Genomic DNA, 21,810 nt, shown 5'->3' with positions numbered 1-21,810 from the left:
AAAGATGAGTGGGCCAAAATTTCTCCACACCGCTGTAAAGGCACACCTTGTCGATTTAGCCAGCATACGCCAACGTATGAAAAATTTGGCCAATACGCTGGCGTACGTCAAATAAGTTATGGGTAAGTTTTGTATAAGTTAAGAGCACGCTGAAGCAAGCCGGCATACGTCGTAGTACGTCCAAGTCGTCCAAAAATGTTGTGCATGCACAAAACTTTTCGACATATGTCAACGTATGATTCATACGTCCCGCATACGCGGGCAATAAGTTACGTGATCGTTGACGCCCGTTCACACACGTTATTTGTAAGTTACGCACAAGTCGTTATTTGTCAAGATAATATCAAGCGTACCTTTGCCTTCTTGTCCACTCTCCGGTAGTCAGTCTTCTTGATGTCCCAGAGGATGGTGTTCTCACGAAGGAAATCACACATAAGCTGCTCCTCTTGGACATTGAGACAAAACTGTCTTCTTGGCTCTCTTCTTGGCAAGGGTTGACTGAGAGGAGATGGAGGCCCCTGGGGAAGCAGCTTCCGATACCATCAAAATGATCACATCGGGCATGCGCTGGCTAAATCGTCAAGGTGTGACAGGGCCTTAAGAGACTCATTGCAAGTTATCGCAAATGCTTGATTGCAGTTATTGCTGCTAAGGGTGGCCCAACCAGTTATTAGGTTTAGGGTGAAATCACTTTTTCACACAGGACCATGTAGGTTTAGATTTTTTCTCCCTTAATAATAAAAAGTTTCATTTGAAAACTGCATTTTGTGTTCAGTTGTGTTGTCATTGACTAATATTTACATTTTCTTGATGATCTGAAACATCTGTGACAAACATACAAAAAAATAAGACATCAGGAATACAGGAAGTGAACAAATCATCAGCAAGCATTTTTGCTGAAAGATGGAGAAGGGGTAGGACTAGATAAGCTTATGCTTCTTCCTACTCATTTTCGGATGTATTGGATAACAACATGGATAACATAACATTTGTTTACTTATTTGTACTGTAATAGTCTATTCTAGCATGTCTGAAATAAAACATTCAATCATTTGATTTACATTAATTCTTACGGGAAAAATGTATTCTTTTGTTAAAGTTGGACCTTTTGGAACGGATTCATGACATTAACCAAGGTTCCACTATATTAAATTAGATTCAGCTCCAGAACCCTCCCCCGTCTCTCTTCAATATGCAACACACATTTATGAAACACATTGTAAAATCTAAAATGTATGGGTACTCGCCACTAATGAATGCTAATCTAAGAAGATCAACGGATAGATGGAATCAGAGTCACAGTGTAGAAGGTATATATAACTTCCACTTTTGCATCTTACAGAAACTGTGGTACATTCATGAACCACCGAACAAATTGTGAAATTTCAACACTTGACGAAAAAACATTATCAGTGAAGTATAAAGACATAAACTGTGGGGGTTTTTTAACAGCAGTACATGTACAGTACATTTAGCTGCATGATGCCTATCCCATATAGATGATAAAAGGCATTCTATTACATTCTAATATCAGGTACACTAAGTCCCCAACTAACGAACACAATTGGTTCCAGACGACCGTTCTTATGTCGAATCGTTCTTAAGTAGGGGAAAAGGTAATATTACCAATGATAAAGGTACTACATGTACGTGTGTACATATACAGTATATGTGTATGTATGTAAATATGAGTTTGGATGCAGTAGTAATATAAAACGAGGATAATTAATGAAAAAAACAATAATAAAAGTTATATAATAATACGTAATGATAAATGTTATTTACCTTTGAAGAGGAGTGGTCGAGCATACGTCTTTGTGGTGGAGTTGGAGGAGGAGTTATTGAAAAAAAGGACAAATCGTCGTCGGCGTTAGACTCTTCTAAAAGAGGAAGTGTTCTGTGGGTGGTGTGGAATTAAGCAGGCCTATTAACTCTTCATAAACTTTAATCACACGCTCTGTCCGGGTTGTATAATTTAGCTTTTCATTTAGCTTTATCTCCCCAGTGTCTAACTCTTCCTCTGTGGGTCTCATTAGCTCAAATGGCTTCCTCTGTTGGTCCCATTAGCAGTGTCACAGTGCCCTCTACTGATCAAGCATGTACAGTAGCAGTATAAATACTGATGGAGCGACTACAAGGCAAAATAAAATAAAATATAGACCAGTCGGCTTGTGTTCGTATTCGCGAGTGTTCGCTAGTTGGGTGTTCGTAAGTTGGGGACCTAGTGTATTAAAACATTATTACCAACTTTGGATGAATGAGATGTTTTTGTGAAAAAGAAGACAAATTTTACCCTAAATCTGCAAGTTTGTGGGGCCATAACTGTTGAATACCGACTTTGCGAGGATCCACTGTACTACAAACTTTGGTACTGATCTGATACCAAATAAATCCAGGGCCAGTATCGCCGATCCTGATACTTTTTACTTTGACATTTTTCAAGCTCATCAAATGATTTTGTTGATCATAATTATGATCGGAATAAAGCAAAGATTTTCAGCAAACAAAAACCTTATTTGCCATTTACAGTAATCCCTCATTTATTTATCAAAGTTAATTGGCAGACCTGGCCGTGATAAGTGAATTTCCGCGAAATAGGGTTCCTTATTCATAAATAGAATATTTCTGTAGTTAGAGCATAGAAAACCTGTTTACAACCTTCTAAATACAGTATTTCATATTATCAGTGCCCTCTAGACATGAAATAACACCTCAACTGTCAAAGTGACATCAGCGATTTAGAGTTTAGTTTTAGCTTGGCGCGTATTACAGCTGCAGTTAGGGATTATTGTGCCTGTTGTGAGATAATTCACACCTGCAATAAAAGCCTGTTGTTCCGGCGATCAAGTCTGGTGCCTGTCTGTTTCACCCAACATTACAGTAACATTACCGATATCTAGTGACCAGTATAGAATACTACATACCATCCCATTTTTGAATTAGTTTTCTAAATGCCTTATACTTGTATTTTAGTTCACTTAGACATTTTTGTTCTTGAAAATGCTTAATTCAACATTAAAAAATGTGCTTCAGTATGCATATTTTTGACTAATAATAGGCAGTGTTCAGCCACAAAACAGCATGATTTACTTATTATTGAAATAGCAGCAAAACTGTAGCGAGGGACGACTGCATAGCTAATTACTTTTTTAGAATAATTTGCCCAACACTAGTAAAGGTAATAGTTTGTAAATAGCTTTCACAATAATGAAAATACATGAATAAAGGACTTGACAGAACATTTTTTCCTGATAACTAAGTACCGAATATGTGATAAATAATGCCTTAATTGGATAATGATAGTGCCTGATAATGACAGTACCTTATTTAATATTTCTTATTTACACTTGTTTTATTTTTAGCTTACGTTAACATCTTTGTTTCTTCTTCTTACTCTCACAAGATATCTGTCAGTTATTTATTTCTGTATTTTTATTCCAATTAGCTTATTATTATGTCTTTGTAGTCTTCTTAGATCAAATAAATGCGCGGTGACTACTCGTAAATAAAGCCATAAAAATGTTGTGTCGCGGTCGATCGTGTCCGTCAAACTGCCTCCAAAAGCGGAGACATTGCTGAGGAAAAAGGTTGGCAATAATGAACGCGATAGAGTCAAAGTGGGGCAGAGGAAGGGAAGGCCTTGTCTTGGGAGACTTTTGCTTCAGTGTGATGTCAGCGGTGGCAGTGCTGGTGTAATTGACTTGGTAGGGGTGATGGCGTCATTTTATGCCCTGCTGTAGCCTCCTGCTTCAATAGCGAAGGGGAGACGGAGCTTTAGCCGACGTGACCGTGGCTCCTTTGGCCCGGATCGAGCACCGCCGAGCCGGACACTTCACCACGGGAAACATGGAGGCTGCGGCCGAGGAGCTGCTGGCCGGCTCTCGGGTACCTGTCACAATCGATCAAATAGTTAACGATACACTGCTGGTGACGCTGACCTATCGAGAACGGAGCTTCACTGGGATTTTACTTGACTGCAACAAAAAGTGAGTGTCATTTCTTACTTCTACTTTGATCATTTGTGCTTTTAATTCGACTTAGCTGGCGGCTAACTTATCGACTAGGCTAGCCGCTAAGGCTAGCTAGTTAGCCGCCTGGGCCTCAATACAAAAGACATTTAGCTGACAGTGGAACTAGCATCCTGGCTAATCGCTCTGTTTCCTTAAAAGCATCCAAAAACACAGTCAAATGCGCCATTTCACTACAGGGAAATCATGCGTACCGAGGTAGTTGTCCCATTTTCTGAGATTAATCATGTTTTATTATGAACAATAGCTAATGTCAGTGGGTTCATCTCTAGCTTATTGTTAGCCTAATCATACAGACCAGGACTTACGTACTCAATATAAGAAAGGAATTGACTGGTCGTCATTTTGTAGATATGCAATGAACCAGTGTATCTCTATATTTATATTTATATTTATTTACATTGGTTGACCATGGATTCTTTTAGTAGTGTAGCTGTAGTAATGTAGCTCTGCCAATAAACAGCCATCTTTCAGTCAAATCTACACATACAATGGGACTGACAAAAATGCATATTATTCATGTTTACGTGACCACACTGCTGACGTAACTCAGCGTTGCATTTTGTTTATTATAGAGAGGTATATTTTGAATAAAAGTCAGCCCAGTTGATTTGTGAGGGCCACAGAGGCATACATTGCCAAGTATCAATGTAATAATGTCCTATCTGCTCCACTGTGTCACATGTGTAAGCCTTGTGTAAGTGCTGTGCACCTTTGCTATTAATAGATGAGTAAAATCAGATTGGACCAGTGTTGCTTCCTAAGTATGTGGATGGCTTCTCATTTGGCACTAGAAATAGGCCTCAACCTCAGATTTTCAAACATGTAGACGTCCTGTTAACGCCACATACCCACATACCCGTTTTTCAGGTCATCATTTCAGTCTTTAAGTTAGGCCTACTAAATAAAACGGCATTGTATTGAGTCATACGCTGTGTCCTTGTGCGCTTAACGGGCCCTGCCTGATTCATGTCACAGGCAGCAGCACTGTGTGCTGTGCCAGGCCCTGCCAAGGTGAATATTCAGGTTCCTTAGGGGCACGTGTCCGTAAGGGGAGTTAAAGAAGCTTCATCATGAGACTAATTCAGAGGTGACTGTCTGTTCTCAAGTGGGTAGCATTGGTTCCCTAAATGTTCACTAATTAGTAATCCCACCTCACATAAGCCCCAAGAAGATGGGTGTGTGTAAATAAATAGAAATCTCCTGACTCCTTACCAAGACTCTGCCTCGGAATCCCAAGCGATTCTTTTTTTGTTGTTGTTTTTTCCCCAGTCAAAGGGCAAGGCGAAGAGGAGGGTCGGGGCATCCAGTGTCTTCGTTTGGTGATGAAAACAATACAGACACAATTTTATAAAACATTGCTTGCTGGTCACGTCTATACATTTTTTTTCTTTTAAGCAAGCCTGCATCACATTTGAAAAAAAGGCATTAATGCCTTGCCACTTCGAATTTTGTGGCTTCACTTTTTTGCAATTATACAGTAAATCATGCTGTCTCATGGTTGAATACAGCCTACTACTAGTCATAAATATGCATTTTAAAGCAAATTGTACATATTTTATTGCCTAAATTGAGCATTTTCAAGCATAAAAATGGGTAAATGAACTCTTCCACATATAAGGCATTCGAAGACACATAGAAATTGTGATATGTAGTACTCTACACTGGTCACTAGGTGTCGGTAATTTTACTGTAATGTTCTGTGAGACACAAGCACCAGGTTATTGCAGGTTTTAATTATCTCACAACAGGCGCCATCATTTTTAACACTGGCTACTGTTGTGACTGTAACTCACGCCAAGCAAAAACTTGGTTCTCAACCCCCGACGTCACTTCCTGTCCGTACCACCGGAATACATTTACAGCAACACATACCAGTACAAATCTCATTTCTGTCTTAAATGGCTTATTTTCTGTTATTCTGTCTACTATATTGGTTAATACGAGTGTAAAGGTGACTATAGGGGTGTTATTTCAAATCGAGAGGGCACTAATAATGTTTAAAAACAGTTTTTTTGTGTGCTCTAACTACTAGGGTTTCCCAATCTGATATTGATATGAGATTTCGGTCTGAAAAAGACGCTGCAGCTGAGTGCAAAACTTGTCATGCACAAGTTTCCCATGGTGGCAAGTTTAAAGGGATAGTTTGGATTTTTTGACATGAAGTTGTATGGCATCCTAATCAGCAGTGTAGCCCATCGACAGCGACTTATCCGCCACTTGGTTTCCTAAGTCCATTTCTGGTCGGATTTCGGTGATGAAGAACTGAGTTCCAGGTAGTCGCTGTGGTTCCACATAAGTAAGGAGTTTGGCTTCTCAAAACAGTATGTGTTCAAAAGAGTAATACATTTGCATCACAAAAAAGCCTTCTTGGAAAAATCAGACCTCGCAAATTGCTTGCCGTTATAATTATATCTGCTCTTAACTTTACGTTATTGTAATAGTTTACGCAAACACACACTTTTCTCCACATTGCATACATTTATTGATTTAACTGAAGGCCGGTACCGATATACGTCAAAATAACCAATATCGTCCCCGATTATCGGCCGGGCCAATAATGGACCGCTAGTTAAAACGCTTCATTGAGCACGCCGAGCCTCGCTACATTATGCCTATTGTCAATAAAACTATACAGTGGGTGCATCAAGAAGTAAATTGGTCCGTTTTTCTTTATTCCTACAGTTGCTGAGTATTATTCTCAGTTTGAGTAACATCACTTGAGCCTTTTCTAACATTCCACACTACTAAACAAGTAATGAAAGTATGTATGATTTGTGCTATTATCAGGTCAATATTGGTATTGGGCGATATTCAAGGCAGCAATATCGGAATTGTATCGGAAGTGAAAAGGTTGTATCGGGACACCCCTACTAACTATATATAACGTCTACGCCATGACTCCGATTCCATCTGTTCATAAGTCGTCTTACATTATCATTCATCAGTGGTGTGTATCCATGCATTACCTTTTTATAAGTGTGTGTGTAGATATTGAAGAGTCAAGGGGAGGGTTCTTGAGCTGTATCTAGTCTAATTATTACAACACTCACGCTTATTGCTAATGTTGATCTGAAATCGGAGGAGAATGTAAACTTCAAGCTAGCAGGAGCTTTTGGAGGCAGGAGAGCGAGCAAGTCGTGTGTTAAAAGTTGACATTTTTATGGGTGTCTCAATTACTCTCGGATTTTTGCCATTTGCTGGTGGAGCTGGAACGTAGCCCTCGCGAAAACCGGAGATCTACTGTACTTCTGCAAGCTTGTGTAAAAGTCCACAGCACCACATGTCAAGAATTTTTAACATACTTGTGTGAAGGAGTGTGGCATGGTTGGTCCAGTCAGTAGTAAAAGTCTGCTTGGACAACATTTAGTTGGTATGAAGGAGCAGCAGGGCCACACTGAAAATGAAATAAGAGTGCTGAAATTACAAGAATAATGTCATAATTTGATCAGTGAATGTCAACATTCCCAGCCACTATTTTCTCTGTTCAGATAGTCATTGAGAAATACTCGAGTATTACCGAGTATTAAAACTGAGTAGAGTGGAGATTTTCAAAAACCCAGACTCTGTGTGTATGGATGAGTAAAACAGAGCTTTTTGGTCTTTGTCGTAAGAAATGTGTGACATTATTTTATGGTTTTAAACCTCATTTAACAAGACAACATGAAGTTATTGACTTGCCGGCGTTGGTATTATTTTGTGCAGCGGTAGACGGGTGTGCATGTGCCTTATAACGCACGAGCATTTTAAAAAACGTTCTTGATGTTTCCTGGCCTCCATGTACTGTAAATGTGCGCTGATTTTAAAGATAATGTACACATCGTTGTCCATCTAATATCTCATTGTATTTTGGTGTTGAGGGGCATTGCCGTTGCAGTACTCAGCACTTTGTAAATAACAGTTGAAGTTCCATGTTTGTTGCTAGTACTTAGTCATAGTTACCTACCGTATTTTCACGACCACAAGGCGCACTTAAAAGTCTTAAATTTTGTCCAAAATGGGCGGGGCGCCTTATAATGCGGAGCGCCGTATGTGTGTACCGAGTTCCAAAATCTGTAAGTGTTGCTGCGTGACTTTTATCAGCGCTCCGCTCGACGGACTGGGAGCCTGCCGACACGCTGCTTGTATAGAGGAAAGGAAAGGTGGACGTGACTGAGGACGCTAAAGGCACGCCCCAGTAGTTATATAAGTTTATTTTTATTATGAAATGGCGCCATCTATCCATCCAACTACATCACCAACATGGACGACGTTCCGCTCACTTTCCACATCCTGGTGAACCACACTGTAGAGAAGACCAGCACGGTAGCGATACACACAACGCGACACGAGAAGTCGGCTTTTACTGTTGTGCTTGGTTGCCATGGTAATGGACAGAAACTGCTACCTGTGGTAGACGCTGACGCTGCCTAAAGAAAAGTTTCCAGCCGGGCCAAAGCGGCTGGAAGGAGAAAATGGCTGAGTGACGTGTACGGAAAGAAACCGGATGTTTTTCACACGCATCACCACAAATGAACCTGGAGCTTAACATCATTCCAGGAGGCTTGACGAGGGAACTCCAACCGCTGGACATTGGTGTAAACACGGCGTTTAAAGTTACGTTGCGAGCGGCGTGGGAGCGATGGATGACAGCTAGCGAACACAGATTCACTAATGGATTGTGGATGCTTGGGCTAACGTGTCTGATGCACTGTTCGAGCTTTCACAAAAGCCAGCATCATTTCTGAGGCGCCGCACGGCAACGAGACTGACTGACAAAGACGACAGGGAACCTGGCATGTTTGATGGAGAACTTGCCCCGCTCTTCATTTGGGATATAAAAGATTTGTGGATTAGGATTTATCAAAAATAACGTGAGTACATTGTTAAATACTTCAATAAAGTACAACCCAACTCAGTTTTGCTCTCGCTGGCTTTTTAAAAAACATACAATAGCAAGCATTGTAGCGTATTGTCGCGTCACATGTTTGAGCTACATAGTTGTTAGTTATTGTTCTGCAAAAATAGAGGTAATGTCTTGTCTGCGTTTGCGTTGCTGTGTGATGTTTTTAGTTGTGCACCATGACTTAGACTGTTGTGTTGAGTGATGACCATCCTGATTTCAAGTAGGCTAGTCGGTATGTGTTACCATGCATACCTGCGCCCAATAGCACGGTGCGCCTTGTGTATGTGTTAAATACAAAGATAGCACCTGTAGCTAAGACTGCGCCTTTTAATACGGTGCGCTTTATGGTCGAGAAAATACGGTACATAGAATGATAGTTTATTGTTGCTGCGTGTTAAACTTACCTGTTACATGTTGTGTTGTTTATTTTTGGGTTCGTACAATGAGTAAGACTGTCATTCTGCTCCGTTTGCACAGAGTTGTCAAGCTAGTTGTTGTCCATCACTTGCAAATGAAAGATCACCTTTAAGTGAGCTGAAGTGCCTTTGTCCTTTTCCTGTGTGACTCAAGATCACCACTATATTGATGAACAGATGTTTTATAGCCAAGGCAGTTGTGGTATTTGCGAATGAGGTGTGTCAAGAAGCAGAATTACGATGTCATCTACTGTACGGAGTTGTAACGACAAGCTACACAGACGATCCTATTGTGTGTAATGCGTGAGGGCAAACTGGTAGTGCCAATTATCAATTATCCAAATGTATTTGGTAACACGGTGATTGAATAACGCCAACAAATGAGGCAATTTCAGTTGTTTCTCAAGAACAGACACCAATGTTGCCACAATCATATTATGCTAACCTCATATTACTGTAAATTCCAGACTATGAAACCCACATGTAAGCCACAACCACAAAACTTATAGAGAAAAAAAATAGGATGAGGTGTGTGTGTATATATAGGCAGCACTTGTCTATAAGCCGCAGGTGTCCACGTTGTAACATGGGATATTGGGCTGGGCATCTAGTCTCACGCATCGATGGGAACCAGGACGAACATTCAGATTCTCCCGGGATTGTTAAAAAGTTTTATTTTGATTCCTAGTTTTGATGCCCACTTCGCCGAGCGGAAGAAGTAGACACGAACACCAAAGAAGAAGAGAGTTGGTGGCGAACACTAGCGAAGAAGAAGCCGATAAAGAGTTTGGCTTAACTTGATTTAAAAATAAATAAATAAAAAAAATTAAAAAGTGTGTGTAACAGTGCAACATTTGCAACACAATGATATCATGCAAAGGAGGGTGCTCGATCAACATGATTAATGTGGTGATGACACAGTACCTCATCTTTGATGCGTTCCGTCGGACTTCCTGTAAGCATTCAGAATCAGTGAAGTCAAAGAATAAATGACGTCTGTCTCATGCCATTGTAATCCAGGGTTTCAGGATGCTTGCTGGTGTGGAAGTTTGGTGTAAATAAAGGACGGGTGCTACGGCTAGGCAAGTTTATTATTGGCACAGTCCGTCTCCGTTAGCAACAGTCACGAGACCTTCTGAACTCACACAACACACTTCTAGCCTTCAAAATACCACGTTTTCCTGTTATGTTATGACTGTATTCTTTGTTTTTTCATTCTTTGTATTTTCAACTGATTTTAGCAATCTATTAGCTGCTGTTAGAGCGATTTGCTATTGACATTACTGTAGAAATGTTGCTGGATGAGTGAAGCGAGGAGCTTCATTAATTCATTGTTCTTTTTTCCCCTCTACATCATTTTAGGACTGGGCTATTCTGTTTACCAGATTTCACAACAAAACCGGTGGACTTCCCGGTATCCCAGACAACTTGTGAAATCCCAGAAGTTCAGGGTGATGAGCCAGATTCCAAGTCGCCCAGCCAGTCATCACACAGACCAAAGGATGAAAATACTCTCCCAGAAAGCAGTATACATACTGCACCTCCACTTTGCCCACTTCCAACACCAGTGCCAGCTGGGCAAACTCCATACCCTCCTTATTTTGAAGGAGCCCCCTTCCCCCATCCTTTATGGGTGCGCCACAGCTACAGCCAATGGGTACCACAGCCCCCTCCGCGACCAATTAAAAGGAGGAAGAGGCGGACGCGAGAGCAGGGTCGCATGACCATCAGTACCATCCGCCTGCGGCCACGGCAGGTACTTTGTGAAAAGTGCAAAAACACTTTGAATAGCGATGAGGACAGTAAAGATGGCATGAACAATACAAAGAACTCGAGAAAAGAGAATACACTACAGAGCGATGATGATGGAGATGACAAGGATATACCTAATAAGCTCTCGAAAAAAGATGATGCAGTGGCAGCCAAGGACAACAAGAGACGGGAAAACGGCACCAGCATTGATAGCAAGCGCCTCAGGAAGGACAAAAAGGGGGATGCTGAAGGGGAGAAGTTCCCTGGAAGTGACGTTATCCCTCACAGTCCAGTCATAAAGATTTCATACAGCACTCCACAGGGCAAGGGAGAGGTCATGAAGATCCCCTCGCGAGTCCATGGTTCAGTAAAACCATTTTGTCCCAAGCAGAATGGCTCAGGAGAGAACTGCAAGATTCCTTCTAATCCTACCAAGGAGCAACGACACATTTTAAATGCTAGAAGGTCTGGTCTTACTGTATCCATTCCCAAACTCAAACTGACAAGGCCTTTCACAACCGTGTGTCAAGATTTGCCATCTCCAAAGATCCGCTTGAAACACCCACAGAGGGAGCGTGATGAGAGCGTGGTCGAGTATGAAGCAGAACTCGTAGGAGATGCCAGGAGACGAAGCCCAAGGGCAACGGCACCCTGTCTCGCCCACTCTGACGACTCTGGGGAAGGCAAAAACTCTTTGGAGTTGTGGTCAGGGAGTTCTGGAGAGGAGGCAGAGCATGGCCACAATGATCTTACCCTTCTCATCAATTTCCGGAAGCGAAAAGCGGATTCCTCTAGTCTGTCAGTTTGCAGCAGCGACAGTTTAGATGAGTCCAAGTCTTTCAGTTCTGATGGCACGTCACCGGAGCTCTGCGATCTGGCACCTGGCGAAGACCTCTCTGTAACCTCATCTTCACTACCATCACGGGACGATTGCAAGACAGTGCCCCCACTAACAGTCCGGCTACACACTCGCAGCATGACAAAATGTGTGACAGAAGAGGGTCACGCTGTGGCGGTGGGGGACATTGTGTGGGGGAAAATCCACGGCTTTCCCTGGTGGCCCGCACGTGTCCTCAGCATCAGCGGCACCCGCAAGGAAGAGACTGCCACTTGTGAGGCCCAATGGCCCCAAGCAAAGGTGGCGTGGTTCGGTTCCCCTACCACGTCCCAGCTCTCTGTTGCCAAACTTTCACCCTTCAGAGAGCTCTTCAGGTCCCGTTTCAATCGCAAAAAGAAAGGGATGTACCGGAGAGCCATCCTGGAAGCAGCCAAGGCTGTTGGACACATGAGTCCCGAGATTACGTCACTACTTTCCCACTGCGACACATAGGTTGGTTGAGTTAGATGATAGTTTGTGTGGTCACATTGCTGTTATGTTAATGCATTTTCCATGAAGTTGTCCATTGTTTTTTCAAACTTTAGAAATTAACTTCTTTGAAAACTACAAGGGTGAGTTCCTGTGAAAACACACATGGAATGCTGGACTGTGTTGTGCGGAACAGAACACATGTCGTAAATTAGCCAATATCAGCTGTTCAAATGAAGAATTAATATTGCTATTCAACTAGGTCCTTCCTTGTGTGTTGTCTGAAACTGAATTATTTTGCTCCAAAGAGCTGACATTTGTCAGAAATGATTGGAAATACAGTTTAAATCAAACATACAGTGAACGCTATCTGTTCTGTGAGGCTTGTCGATCTCCAAATTGTTTAGCTTTCAAAACAATTTCCCATTAGTAATACGTCCAATTGGATTTCCAGAGTCTGTCGTCATTGTAAAAGCTTTTATGAACTTAACGATCCATGAAGAATGTTACTTAAAACATGGTCATACTCTTGTATGAACAAGTTAACTACTGCAATATTAACACATAATACAAAACAAAACACGTTGTAAATGACAAATAATAAGGTATGATAAAGAGTGGCATTGCAGCTTCACCTCACCTGCACATGTTAAGTCAACCAATGTCAAATCAAAAACACTACCTTTTGTGAACAAGTAACAGTAGCTTGCCTTTCGGTGCTAATATTAAGCTAGCTAGTTGCTAGGCCTGGGCGATAAACCGAAAATTTACCATTACCCGAATTTACGATAACAGACGTCATTTTGCCGATGTCGATAAATTTGGTGTTTTAATAAAAAAAGAAAATAAGTCCTTTTTGTCTGTTTTGACTGTGTGTACTGGTATGCTATGTTCATTTCCCTTTCACGTGACTCCACCCATCCAGCCTGAACAAGAAGGGAAACAGACGATGAGGGAACGGGTGATTGTTGAAATGAAGAAGTGGCTGTACATTGCCAGCATTTCAATCACTAATGCGCCTAGAAATAGACTGTGCGAGTACAAAAAATAAAAAGGGAGCACACATGCGACTACTTTTTTCAACCCTTTCATTTGCATTTTGGTCCTGAAATAAGTCCATACAAAGTGAATCAAAGTAGAGTAACATTTTGACGCATGTGTATATAAATCTACAAGTCTCCTACAACTTTTCTTGGCTCCCATCGGCAGCTTGCGTTGACGCGTTATGACATCTCAGCCGTACAAGCTGCACTCGCTGACTGTAGCTAACTAGGTACTGTATGTTATCAGTTGGATACTGGCGCGGTGCAGGAAAGATGACTGTTCTGTGACGTACCATAGTGCTTTCCCAATCATGCGCTAAATACAAATACAGCCTGCTAATATTAAAAGTAGGCTCCATTGCATGGATTTTAGTGTCTTGATGTTACATTTTTCACAATGCTGACTTATCTCTGTGAATGGTGTGCATTATTGGTACCCGCAATGGAGTCAGGATAAAATGTACAGCATAATAAGGGTATAGGCGGTTTCTTAAAATGTTAAATTCCAATCATTTCAATTTAAGGACTTAAAATGTCTAAACTTGTTTTAAAATCTCATAAATGTCGTCAATACGATTTTTGAAAGGTCTTAAAAATGTATTAACATTACTTTTTCAGTTTTTTTTAAAGAAATTCAGAAACTTCAATCTCGCTTTTAAGTGGTTAGATTTTTGATGATGCTATAACATTGCTATCTAAAAAGGAGCTAAAGTACCTGTGCAGCACAGTCTCATAACAACGCTAGGGCTGCAACTAACGATTGTTTTCTGTGGCGATTAATCTGAAGCTTGTTATTTTGATTAATGGATTGATCAAATCAATATGAAGCAAACACAAACAGTTCGTGGTTTGGGACGAAACCTATCAGAAGAGGGGAAAAAATGTCGATCACTGTTGTCCAAAGTCAAAGCTGATGTGCGTGAACATCTTGTTTTGCCTAAAACCATAAAGATAATTGGTCTGCTTAATGGATGACTAAGGAAATTATAAAATATTCACATTTCAGAGGCTGAAATCAGGACATTTACATTTGAAATTACAAAAAAATGTCATGGTCATGGATTTAATTGCTGCAACTCTAAATAGTACAGCATACTTTGATGCACGCTAAAATGGCGGCACACGAGCGTCGACAGTCAACATTGTTACAATCTGGCCTCAAATGTTGAACAGAAGTCAATACATGATGGTAAATCGTTACAGTAATTACTGTCGTTGGCTGTTTTAAGGGGCAGATGAAGGCGGCCCCGCAACAGATGAAAGCGCGGTTGTAGTGGTAGCCTGACTACCAGGCTAAAGGCTAGATTGTGACTCCAATTCCATCTGTTCGATTGATCCTTCATTTTCATTTATTAGTGGTGAGTGCCAATACATTTTAGAATTTAAAGTATGTTTCGTAAGTGTGTGAGCCATATAGGGCTTCAGCCTGGATTATTCCTGTATGCACATGGATTGTTGGCGTCCTTCATTGCAAGCGAACAATGGAAATTAAAGAGAGATGGGGAGGGTTATTGAAGCTGAAACTAATCTAATAACTACGACAGTTACTTTATTGCAAATTGTTGATTTGAAATTGGAGAACGCTAACATCAGGCTACACAGGAGGGTTTGGGGGACGAGGAGTGAGCCGGGCGTAGTGTATGGTGGCACGTCGATGGAGAATAAGCCAGGCTTTATTAGTGTTTTTTGCGGTTGGTCTCGGAACACGTTGCGTTCCGTTGTTAAGTGGATTCCATATTTTTCGGTAATAATTAACAACCAATCATAATTCATGATATTTGACCAAAATACTGACTCCTCGCAGCAGATTCATTGAGTATAAAACAAGCACAGGATGTGTCAGCTGGATATGCCAGTGTTTGCATTTAAAGGAAACTTTGTCCTCTTCTGTTTCACTGTGACTTCATTCCTTCTTTAAGGACTGCCATGGTTGCAGCCGATCTGGGAAAGTCTGTAACAGGGGTACTCACACTTTTTTAGCCTGCGAGCTACTTTTAAAATGACCAAGTCCCAAAGATCTACCTCCTACTATGAATATAGAAAGTATATATAGTATCTATATTTATTTTTTAAAAATGAGTACGTATTTATGTACGTTATACATGTACATCAGGAGTGCACGCACTGTCTCAGCATGCAAGTACAAGTCAAAATCATCTACCTCTTTCTATAAAACATATAACATATACAAAATGTAACAAATAAACTGAAATTCTATGTGCATGGCTCAGATCAAGGGTACCCAAGTGTTACATTTTGGGTAAAATTTCAAACTCGTGGACCTTGGTAATGTTATAAATACAAACTTCAAACATTGCAAAACACACACCCAACATACCAGAGCTCGAGACATCTTCCATTTCCCATAGCAACCCTCCGAAGTTCACTCTTTCTTAAATGTAATGCACATAACTCGGTGTCGACTTTATGCTGTTATCTCTGCATAGATTTGACTTTTGTTAGAAAAGTAACTTATATTTGAGAGAGTATCATAAAGTAAATAAAAACAAGTGACAACTCTAGATCTTGAGTTAAAGCTCTGAAAATATGTCGAAGAAAAATTGACCTTCAGTCCTTACCATGCCATTGTTGTATCACTACAAATCGCATCAGCCGTTCTTAAGACTGTAATGACATCAACTTTAACCTATCAACTCCACAATATAAGCTAATCATTGCAGCACTGTGGCAGCATGAGCCAGGAATCAGTGAAATGCACTGAGTGAGTGGTTCTTGAATTATCACGCTAAAGACAAAATTACAAGGCGATCTTTGACCTCCCATGAGGGACACGCCGATCGCTTCCGGGTTAAATACAGAGCCATTTATCAATGAACACGCTAGAATTTATTTGTTTCGGATAAATGTCAACGACATATAATACGACGGATAAAAGTAAGTAAAATCTGACTAGTAATGGTTAATAATTTTGCTCACTTCGTGTGTTTTTTTTCGCCACTTCGTGCACACGACACGAACGGCGACCTACGAGAGGTAAAAAAAAAAAAACGGCTGTCAAAACGAGTTACACTGCTCGATAAACACAAATTTTGTAACTCGCCCGACGAAAAAAATCATTTCAAAGTGCATGAAGATATTCTCCAATATATATATAAAAATGAAAAAAATCTTACCTTAGACTTGACAATGGTTGTTTAAACCGCCGATTGCTCGTCGAATTGAATGATGCTGCTTGATGCTACCAAGGTCGTGACTGTACATTACACTAACACAAAATGGCGGACACGGTGAAACATTCCCCAGCTGAACGCGTATTTGGCGAATAACCGGCGGAAGGACACAAGTTTTGTTTGGCCCAAGAAGGCACTTTTTATTTTCTAATTCAATATTTACTAGCAATACGCAATTTACGCTGTGAGCTCGAAGTGTACGTACATAACGGGCCGGACACGAAATTTAGGTGTGTTAGACTTTTGTTCAAATAATCTTATTTTACTCTTTTATACACAAAAAATCACTTTGGTTGCAGAGTTGAGTAATTATTCCATGAATATATACCATTGTAATCATCATGGGGTTTGTTTTTCTATGGAATTATGTTCTTCAAAATTTTCATCGGCAGGCGGACACGAAGGTTATGTACTTTTCACTAATGATTACACAAGTTATTTTTTTTTACACTGAGAATATTTGAATAAAACACATTAGAAACCAATTTCAGACATCATTCTTTAATTCTAAGTAGAAATCATGACAAAATTATCAGAGAAAATATTGTTAATTTCACAACAAAAGTAGACATGCTTTACATGTAACATTTCAATGTCCAAATATAGACACTTTTTTTCAACATAGCCGTGCTAGCGCAAAATAAAAACATGAACAGGCTTAATTTATGGTTTGCTAAGCTTCCTCACTCTATAAACGTCACAGTGATAGGGATATAGTACACATTGTTAGAACAATCATTTCAAATACTACTCAAGTGAAGTTGAAGACAGCAAAGGGTACCCCTGATCTGAGCCATGCACCTATTGTAAATATTAATGATTCGTATTTCACATTCACATTTGCAAAGTTTACAGATAATCAAAGTAGTTGCTAGCATAATTCACTTCAACACAGGTATGGAAATAAAGATAATTACACGTAACTGCTAAATAGTGGTGTACATAACCTGAGTACTGGTAACATGTCTGTCAAATTAGCTATGTAACGTTCATTAGGGCACACAGTTCATGTATTACATCCAGTTAGCATTTGCTATCAAACATTACTGATATACAAGAATTTAAAATGATTATTGCAAAAGACAATGCAGCCGAAGTCAAGGCAACATATTGAAAAGGCTTCACCAACGGGCACATTTTTAATTTCATCATGAAATAATAGTTTAAGAAGCGAACGTGTAGAAAACACTGATTTCTGTAGTAGAGTTCATGACGCCAAGCAAAGCCATTCAACAATACAGTTTTTTTTCTACGTAACTAGCCGCTACACGTGAACAGATAACTTTTGTTATAGATATAGACATCTTACCGCAGAGTTAGTTTATCCATAATCAGGATGAATAAAGATGAAAGTTGCATCTTCGTGTGTAGCTTGGAATGCTGGGGGGGAGCAAGCGCGAATCAGGAGGGGAGCTTAATGTCAGCAGACTGATGTCACATGACAACTACAAAGTGACGTTTACGCGATCGATCCAAACTACCTTGGTGATCTACCGGTAGCTCGCGATCGACGTAATGGCCACCCCTGGTCTATAACATTACCTGTTTTAAGACCGTGCGGCATTTTGAACATGATTTATTCATCAAAAGTAGCAAAGAAACTCCAAAGTGTGACGTTATTGGCCCACAGTGCATTGCCCAGCGGCAAGATGAATTTTAAAAAATCTGTCTTACTTTATATTACTCCATAAAGGGATACTTCAGTGGCATGCCATCAGTGAGTTTTTTTGGACATGCTGCTACCAGCTGTATGTACTACAAAATGTAGTAGAAGTGTAATGGCAGTGCCTGCCAAGCCATTCTTCTTTTCACGTTGTTTATTCACTTCAGTTTTACATTTTACATTCTCTAGTTATTGTTCTGCGAACAATGACACAGAATTAGGCATCTCTTTAGCAGCATGAGCAGTTTAATTTAGGCTATTTGAAAGACACTGCATTGGTCTAATGTGGCAGTGTTGCATAAGGGGCGTGGGTTTGGGGTTGCTTTTAGACAGTGAGGTTTATTTCCAAGAATAACATTAACCCCTAAGTCACACAGCCCAATGGGTATAAATATTTGTTACAGTCAGATGCAGCAAAGGGTTGGAAGTACTACAAGTATATATTCCTTTGCAACAAATTCTGTTGCGATATGATTGAATCGTTGAACTTTAACAGACATATGAGAGGTGTTTTAGTGTAGTGTGTGGGCATGAAAGCAGGTTTTATATTTTTCACACGCATTGTCATGCTGTGGCAGTTTCCCCGGGAGTACAGATTGTCCAAGTGCAGCACAGCAGCACGCATCTGAAGGTTAAGTCCTTTATACGTCAATGGACGTTGAGATTCAACTGATATGCACCATTCCAGGATACAATCATAACTGCAGGCTCAGTAAAACACGAATGTTAGACGTGTCGCAGACCTAAGCATGACTCCAACTGACCTTTGAAGCTTCACCACATTCAGATAAAAGTCCAACATGAATTGTTACATTACATTATGTTATGTTTTCAAAGATCCAGTGAATGTAAATCGTTCACACCACGCTTGATTTTTTTTAATTTATTTTTTTATTTCAAACTGTTTTGTCAGCATAATCATGGCATGTTAGCCAGAGGTTAAGCCTCTATTCCAAATGGTTTCAAGGACAGCTTTACATTTACTCTAAGAAGTTTTTATACTGTACCGTTTCGACCTGAAAACTTTGCTGTGTGGACACTAACAGGCCCTCAAATTATATTCATTGTGGTCTTTTAAAAAGTCTAAAATTTAACTTGTTGGAACCTACAGAAACTGAATCTGAAATCGGTTAAAGAAACATCTCTATTGCTCCATTGGGCCAGCACTCCTGATTCTGAAGGCCCCGGGCAGATTAGACTGACATGACAACTCATACAAGATGACATCTAATTGGACAAAAAATCTTAACATACACATATACCTGTATGTACTAGAAGCAGTGCAGCCAGGAAACACACAAAATGAAGATAATAGAATGTTGGGAGTAAATGTATACAATTTCATGGAACACCTACTAGAATTAATTTGTCAATGCAGGTCAGTGCTTCTGACTTACTGATACACATAGATATCTCTGTTCCATGCATAATCTTTTTAAGACAAAACCTCTTCATATTAAAAGACTTATTGCTTTTCTTTAGAAGTCTGTCAGGTATTGATGGGCATTAAGAATTCTGTCCATTGTGTGGAATTGACTGCACTGTTGGAGAGTGAAGCAGCATTGTTTGTCCTGGTTGCAGCCATGTGGTGTACTCCCTTTTGCCTCACTCTTTTTAAGACATGATTCATCAACAATTCCACGTAATCCTAAGGATTGTCAACAATGTGTTAGGCCCATCCCTTTACTGTACTATGGTGAGCTGTACTGCTGGGTGAAAACATTTCATACGCTTACAAAGGGAGACGGTTAAAGCTTACAAACTTTGTGGATCAGGGTAGTACTCCCTATGACACACAATAAGCATTGTGTTAATTCCACTGGTCTGAATAGGTGCTATCAGTGGCAGCATTGAGAAGCACATCTGTGTTGAAACTCAAAGAAAGAATGAAACCTGTCTTGTTTGCTCGTTGTCTTTACTGTGTGCTCTTTCTTGTCTTTGTCTTGTGTAGGAGGCTGGGTGCTGGACGGAGGTCGCAGAGTTTTTTTTTTTTTTTTGTGAATTCTCAGACCCGGTCATCAAGATCCAGGAGGGAATACGTGCGGTTGCCTCGGCTACTATTTATATGCTGTTCCCCCACCCCTTTTTCATTTTTTTCCACAAGGCTGGTGTAAAATGGCTGCCAAGGTGGAGGACAAGGGAGCAAAAAAAAAAACAAACAAAAAAAAAGGCCCATGCACCTCATGGTATGCTGTGACTGTTCCTCCTTGTTTTGTTTTCTAGAAGGAATCATGGATCGCTAGAACCGAACAACGACCAACACTACAAGAACCAGAATGTATTTATTATCTCTAACGGTTTAAGAATCCACCTTTCCTCACTGAACTTCCCAGTGTGCTGCTGTCATGAGGCACCGCTCCCCCACTGTTTGTACACGGACGTTTGATGGAAGGGTTCAAAAAGTCTTACCATTTTTTTTTATTTTTATTTTTTTAACACTACAAAATGTGAACATCTCCATCCAGTGACAGTAGTAGTAACCTGTAGTAACCTGCTCTTCTAGTGACCGGTGTTCCATCCTTGTGCATGTTGATACTGTTAAGTCATGTCGTATGTCTCGCTTACATTTCATTTAGAACTTGAGAGGTGTCACCCCTTTTCCCCGTCACTTGTAATTATTTAAAGCATTAAGAAAAAGCACTTTATCTGTACCTTGGTGGCCTGCTGGAAGCTCACTGTCTGAAACACTATTGTGAGATACAGCCCTGATAGGCAGCAGGGGAGTTATGAAATATTTGTGGTTGACTATCCATGGCCTTGGAGTTAGAAAAAACAGTTTTATTTGAGTGAACTTTTTTTGGGGGGGGGGGGTATGTACACTGTATTCTCACATGGGTGTGTTTCTTTCTCAGCTCATCTACCACACAACAAAAATTCCACTTGTGACATTTCCACTGGACAAACGTGGGTTAAAGGCGTGCAAACCCTCCCTATGCAGTATCATTTCAAGCTTTATGGTTGACTTTGGAAGAATAACATAACATGCTGTAAGAATACTGTGAATTAAACGGCTCATAGCCCGCAGTTATTGAGTCATTCGGCAAAGCAAACTGAAGCGCTGACCTTTAGTGACCTTTTATGTTGAAAGCAGCACTGTTTGAATAAGGGAGAGGGCCGAAGCAGGGACGGCTGCTGTCAAGCACAGGACAGCCTGTATCAAAGAACTGCACACAGTCGCTCTCAGCCAACCAGCATGTCTAATCAGAACGAGGGAGGTTTTTTTTTTCTTTCTTCTTCTTTTTAAGGGGAGCAGTTGACGACCGTTGTGATTCTCTGCGCTTTGACTGCCATCAAGCCCGGCTAGTTTTCCAGGCAGCCTTACACATATTCTAAATGTATGTATGCCTAAAAGGGGAAACGTGTGTCAGGATTATCCCATGTGTGTGCAACACGGCTATCAACTGTTGCCCATATTGGTCAATGTTATTGGCTTCTTTTTTTTTGTTTTTGTTTGTTTTTTTACATGTACATAAAATAAAATATACAAGCAATATCAGTGATGTTGTGGGTTGATTACTTAGAAGAC

General features: G+C 40.4%; 1 protein-coding gene across 1 annotated transcript; it reads left to right on the top strand.

Annotated features, from left to right (window-relative positions):
• The first annotated feature begins 3,526 nt into the window (after window positions 1–3,526).
• pwwp2b (PWWP domain containing 2B) lies at window positions 3,527–21,768 on the top strand. Its single transcript, XM_054799394.1, has 3 exons — window positions 3,527–3,986; window positions 10,692–12,411; window positions 20,236–21,768. The coding sequence occupies exons 1-2, from the start codon at window positions 3,847–3,849 to the stop codon at window positions 12,409–12,411; spliced, it is 1,860 nt and encodes a 619-aa protein (XP_054655369.1). The 5' UTR covers window positions 3,527–3,846; the 3' UTR covers window positions 20,236–21,768.
• Window positions 21,769–21,810: the final 42 nt, after the last annotated feature.

Source organism: Dunckerocampus dactyliophorus, chromosome 14 (assembly GCF_027744805.1).
Source record: "Dunckerocampus dactyliophorus isolate RoL2022-P2 chromosome 14, RoL_Ddac_1.1, whole genome shotgun sequence".
Taxonomy (NCBI): Eukaryota; Metazoa; Chordata; class Actinopteri; order Syngnathiformes; family Syngnathidae; genus Dunckerocampus; species Dunckerocampus dactyliophorus.
This window is presented reverse-complemented; position numbering and strand designations above follow the sequence as displayed.